Source organism: Alligator sinensis, unplaced genomic scaffold, assembly GCF_000455745.1.
Source record: "Alligator sinensis unplaced genomic scaffold, ASM45574v1 scaffold134_2, whole genome shotgun sequence".
In the NCBI taxonomy this organism is placed as follows: domain Eukaryota; kingdom Metazoa; phylum Chordata; order Crocodylia; family Alligatoridae; genus Alligator; species Alligator sinensis.
In genome coordinates this window covers 79139-85153 of record NW_005842941.1, presented here as the reverse complement: position 1 = coordinate 85153, position 6015 = coordinate 79139, and the positions used below count along the sequence as shown (strand labels likewise).

General features: G+C 48.1%; 1 protein-coding gene across 1 annotated transcript in view; it reads left to right on the top strand.

Annotated features, from left to right (window-relative positions):
• LOC112548119 (cyclic nucleotide-binding domain-containing protein 2-like) overlaps nt 1-5635 on the top strand; it is a 94001-nt gene extending 88366 nt beyond the window's left edge. The window contains exons 12-13 of the mRNA XM_025192535.1: nt 1022-1069; nt 5408-5635. Coding sequence (XP_025048320.1) covers nt 1022-1069; nt 5408-5635 — 276 coding nt within the window. The remainder of the gene's footprint in view (nt 1-1021; nt 1070-5407) is intronic.
• The last annotated feature ends 380 nt before the right edge of the window (nt 5636-6015 follow it).

The following is a 6015-nucleotide window of genomic DNA, read 5'->3' as shown; positions in this document are numbered from 1 at the left end:
CAGCTGTTCACAGCCCACGGGGGGCTGTCTGGAGCAGGCACAGGCAGCCTCATGTGGGCTGCAGGTGGCTGCAGTGAAGGGCACTGGCCATGGGGCGGGCAAAGGGCCACTTTTCCCCATGGTCAGCACCAGCTTGTAGCCTACCCAACTTCCATCCTGACAGTGGGGCTGGGTTACAAGGTGCGGGGCAAGGGGCTGCTTTTCTCTGTGCAGGGAAGGAGCCCAAGGAAAAGCTGAGCATGGGGGAGGGGAGCGGCCCCTCCCCCGCCCTGCGCTGCAGGTGCTTGCAGCCCACGTGGGGCTGTCCAGAGTGGGCACAGGCAGCCCCATGCAGGCTTAAAGCCGCTGCAGCGTGGGGCACTGGGCGTGGGGCAGGGAGGGGCCACTTCCCCCACCCGTGCTCCTTCCCTGCCCGGGGTCCCCCCGCCCCCACTTACCTGAGCTTCCCGCACCGGGGCAGCCACGTGGTCCCAGCCCAGAAACCATGTCTGGGGCTTCTGCCTGGGGAGCGGGGCCAGGCAGGCTCCGCTGTTGTGGGAACTTGCCGGGCTTCCCCTGGGTCCTACTGCCCTTGGTTCCTGTCATTTTTGATAGGAACCAAGGACAGAGAAATATTAATTTTCTACATTTTTTTAGGGGCCCCGCGGGCCAGATAGAATGGCCTCGTGGGCTGCATCTGGACCATGGGCTGTATTTTGCCCACCCCTGACTTAAGCACACTAAGTGTTTGTGTAAGGTGAAGTATATATTTCATACACAAAAATATACATAAGAATGTATCCCATCGTTTTTCTAAAACAACTAGGGTGACCAACCCTTCCTTTATTACCAAGGAGAGGGAGAATCATTTTAAAAATTGAAATGTCACATGGTAGCAGAGCAGCCATTCTATCACAGAGAGGATTACTTGGCTCGAGCTTGTACTAAACTCCAGTGTTTTCTACTTAGAAAAAGTGTAGGAGTACAGCTCTATAGAGAACCTTACTAATTTTTCTAAGACATATATCTTTTACTATTATAGGGCTTGGCTGAAACAATGGACACATTTTGTGGCCTGAAGTTCAGCTTGGTAAGAAGATTTGTTTGATAGGGAAGATGCTAAAACTTATTTTCTTTTCATTTACATTTTTATGAAGTGTTAATCAACTAAGTTATTATTTAGAAGGGGAACACAAGCATTTCTCCTGAATATGGAACATTTTTATTTAGACAAATGTTAAAATTTTGAACTTCCGTAACTACATTTTAGGTTGAGCCTATATTGATGATCAAAATAATTGGCAAGAAATAGCCTTTTCCAGAAGCCTTTTTTACAGTTAAGCTTGTGCAGTAATTTCCAGTCATCCATTAGGACTTGTTCCTAGCCTGCGCATCCTGCTCTTACGGCTTCCTCGCTGTGTTTTGGTAAGAGGAGTGAACCTGAAAACTAGAAGAAAAGACAATCAGTAGGAAATGCACATGCACTGATGTATTCTGCAGGCTTTGCTGCTGGCTTTCCTCTCTTGTCCGACCGTGCAGACATGCAAGAGAGAAGTACAGAAAGGTATGGCCCAATGAATGGAAAAGAGGAAACTGCTGACACCAGTGCTCCTTCCCACTTGTCACTGAATAGACCAGAGGTTCTCAACCTTTTTAGACTCAAGACTCCCTTTGTTAGATTTGTACACCTTTGAAAGGATCTCAAGGCACCCCAGTGTGCTCTGGCACCCTGGTTGAGAATCACTGGAATAGAAAAAGTTGTGGCTTGCGGTTACCTATAAGCACTTTTCTTTTCCAGTGTATTCCTGAACATAGCTTATAAGTTGCCTGTTACTTCTGCATCACTATCACTAACTTCCTAAAAGAAGTGGAGTGGGGAGAGAAACCCTCTCTTATTTTCTTGGTAACAGAAAATAAACCAGGAAAGAATTTTCTTGATCAGTGTCCACTAACGTCTGCCCCAATCTGAAATTAACCCACACCCAAAATCCAAATTCTGTGATTACTTAAAATCTGGGGTAATATCAAAATCTGCTCCATTTATGTTGCTTTTTTATGAAATGCCTTTATTATATTTTGCTGCCTTTTTGGTTGGTGAGGGAGTGAGGGTGGAAAACCCAGCTGGGGATGCAGCCTGGTTTGCCTGGTGGAAGTGAAGCAGCCCCTGCCAGACTTTTCCCTGCTGGAGTGGAGGGGTTGGGGTGTGGGCCAGCAGGGTCAGGCAGAGGGGAGGGAGTGGGGTTTAAACCCCCTCCATGGTCCACAAGACCCCAGCCTGGGCCTGTGCGGCAAGGGCTGCCACCCTTCTGCCCCCTGCAGCCCCCCACTCCCTACTGCAGCGGAGAGCAGAGGGCATGGCCAGGCCCCCGCTGGTGTGATCAGGGTCAGGCAGGGAAGGGGAGTTTAATCCTCCCCGCCCCCGCCCCCCACTGGCATGGGACCCGAGCCGGGGTCTGTCCAGCTTTCACCTTGCTCACCACTCAAGCAGCAGGGTGTGTGGCCAAATGGTGGCCCAGACTGTGCCTCAGGCAAAGTGGGGGGTGGCAGGGGGATTAAACCCCCCTGCCTCCCATTTCCCACTGGCACGGGACCCCAGATAGCTGCTTGAGTGGTGAGCAGAGGGGAAAGCCATGCAAACCCCAGCTGGGGTCCCATGCTGGTGGAAGAGAGGAGACAAGGGGCATTTAATTCCCCTCTCTCCCCCACTTCACCTGAGGCAATGCCCAGGCAACCATCTGGCCACATCCCCTGCCGCTCAAGCGGCAAGCAAAGGGGAAAAGCTGGGCAGACTCCTCCAGGCACAGCCTTGCTGGGGTCCCTGCAGGCTAGGGTGGGGTTTATACTGCTCCCAATCATACTCAGCAGCTGGCCAGGGTCTGGCTACCCCCCCCCCTCCCCCCAGCTCTGCTTCCCTCCAACCTTCTGGTCACTGCTGAAGGGAAGAGAGGGCTGCTCTACCACCCTCCAGCTTCTGGCCTGAGTCACTGCAGGCATTTCTGGATTCAAAAGTGAATGTCTATTCACTTGCTTCTTGTTTCTATCTACCCAGATTAAACTAAGCTGCAAAGATTGAATCAATTCAGGCCCGGGATTTTTGAATGTCTGTACTTAGCCAAAGTGTAAATAGATGTTAGTAGAGAAAGCTAATGATCCACAGTGCAGAATTAGAACTTGAATTATAGCAGCAGATCAAGCACGGTTGTTCACTGGCTTCTTAAAAACATCATTATCATTTCAATAGCTTAATGGTTTTTAAAATATATCTATAAATGCACACAATTTGAAGCTGGACCAAAATCTGGACTTGGTACAGTTTTTATATTAAGAACAGATTTGTTTTATGCTGCCATACTTATTTGTTGTTCTATATTAGGACAAAATGCCAAACTGAAATCCCACAATATGTTATTTCAGAAACTCAAGCACAGGTGTCTTTTAAATGGAAATCCTGGCAATAGCCAACTGCAATTGAGATTGCAGTTTCACTGCTGCCCACCACTCAACAGCAGCAGTGAAACTGGTGAAACTTGCCTGATAAGCAGGTTTTGAAAGGTATCTGTATTGCATAAAAATAGTCACTGAAATGTATTCATAGGAACTTTGACAAATCTGCATGTTTCAACCAAAAATCAGAGATCAATCAGAGGTGTCCCATGTTTATCTCAGCTTGGGTATGTCTACATATGTTACTCACACTTCCTTATTACAGTGCAGGTGAACCTTAGTTAAAATTGAATATGGAACTTTGATAAACAATATGTTATTAATACACATGGTAAATATGGTATTTGTTTTTGTGGGATAATATTTTCTCCATAATGAATATTGCAGTCATCTTCTGTTATTAGGCCTACATTTAGTCCCGCGTAACTTTGCTTAGCAAAACTGGCATGGCCTGAATACTCACAGCAAAGAAATAATCTATATAATCTCTCTGTCTTTATAAATCTAAGCAATTTCTCTAACTCAATCAACGTCACTCTGTGGGCAGAAAGTAATCTCATTTCATCTTTGTTAAAACTGTCTTTAAATTGATAAATGTGAACTCAAAGACTATTAAATTTAAGATCAAAATAAGCCCAACATTTTCTAGATGAAGAAAAGATTTTATTTTGGATTATAGTATTTTTTACCATTTTTGTCTGTTGTCTACAGAAGCATAACAGAAAGTGGATGGCTAGCTTTTGCATATTGGCTTTATTGATTCTCTGTACCTGTTTTAAAAGAATTCTTAACCTGATCTACAAGATATCTTCTGAACACATTGTAACAAATAGGGGTGCACCAATAAAGATTTTTTTGGCCGATACTAATGGCTAATTATTAATGAGTCATATTGGCTGATACTGATCTGATTGACAAAATGCAAGCCTGGCAGCTTGGAGAGTAGCGTCCAGCTGATAAGTCTGTTGGGAGTAAGGGATGGGGCAGAGTAGAAGGGGCATGGAGGGAAGATCGAGGCCCCCAGGGTGAGGGAGAGAGTGGGGCTGGGGCTGGGGCAGGCGCTGCCCAACTAGGATGGAGTGGGATGCAGGATGGAGCCATGAACAGCTCATCCAGGGGGTGCAGGGAGTGGGGATGCAACTCCCACCACTGTGCACACCCCAGGAGAGGTATGGGGGGCATGTGCCCCCCAGATTGTGCATAGGGTGAGAGCAGGCTGCTGCTGCATGCTTGGGGATGGGGCTGCACTGGGCTCTTCCCAGTGCTGGGGTTGGGCCAGGCCTGCACTGTTGGGGTGAGCAACAACAGCACTGGGGGGGAGGGGGTGCTACAGCAAATTTTGGGGTGGCTGTAGCCCACCACATAGCCCTCCCTCTCATTGCTTCCTCCACCAACCCCAAACGCAGCACTGGCCCAAGTACACAACAGTAGCTTGCCCTCACCCCGCACGTAGACCCGGCAGGGCATACATGCCCCCATACCTCCCCCAGGGGTGCCTGCAGCAGCAGGAGTGCCCCACACCCCATGGACAAACTGCTTATGGCTCCGTCCTGGGCCCTGCCTCAGCCCCACTTCCTCCCTCATCACGGGGGCCTCAATCTGCCCTTTCCCTCCCCCACCACCCTTTTCTCCCCACAGACTTACCGGCTGGATGCTGCTCTCCACAGTGCCAGGCTGTACTCCTGGCTGCGTTCATGCCACGGCTGCAGTTGTGCATGCAGCATTTATCGGCAACATTATTGGCCACATCAGCCAAAAAAAGCCGATTGCTGATAATGTCAATTTTCCTTTTATCAGTGCTGATACAATGTGGTCCGATGTATTGGTGCACCTCTAGTAACAAATGAATATGCATTCATAAACTCTTTGGAATTAATAACTTATATTATGGTTATAAGAAGAGATAACAGTACAATATGAGGGTTTTGTACTGTTTAAAAATCAGCATGTAGTTATTCTCTGGGGTTTTTTTTATCTCCTATAGATCAGTGAAGGAGCAGACTGCATTTTCATTCCCAAAAAAATTTTTCTTGAGAAAGCACCTGACAAATCCAAGAGAGCAGCTCTCGAGCTGGTGAGCACCTATCCCACTGAGAAGATGATTAGAGAGAGTTACACCAGGCAGCAGGCTTGGAGCACTTACAAGGCTGGAGTTGTGGGAGAGCAGATCAAGAGATGCACTAGACCAACTTCAGATCATTTTTCTTTTTAAAGGCGGCTGATTGTAGTTGATTAATTTATGGCTAGGTATTTCTTCCTTTAATAAATTAGATAATGATGCTTTATGCCAGGGCTGACCAACTGACAGTCTAGCTCATGAAGGGTAAGCATATGGCCCCTGGGCTCCCACCCAGCCTATGGCTACAGCAGCAGCTGGAGATTGGGGCTCCTTCTCCCACCCTTAGCTTCCACTGTCTGCCAGTTCCATGACATGGCACCGTGCCACGCAGCCTGTGATTCTAGGGAAGCCATCAGCCTGGAGCACCTGTGTAGCCTGGTGCCACAGGGAAACCTGCAGTTTGCTGCAGGTGAGGGAGGAGTGCCAGCAGGGCACCAAGGTGTGGGAATGCCCAACCACACACTGAGTGCAGC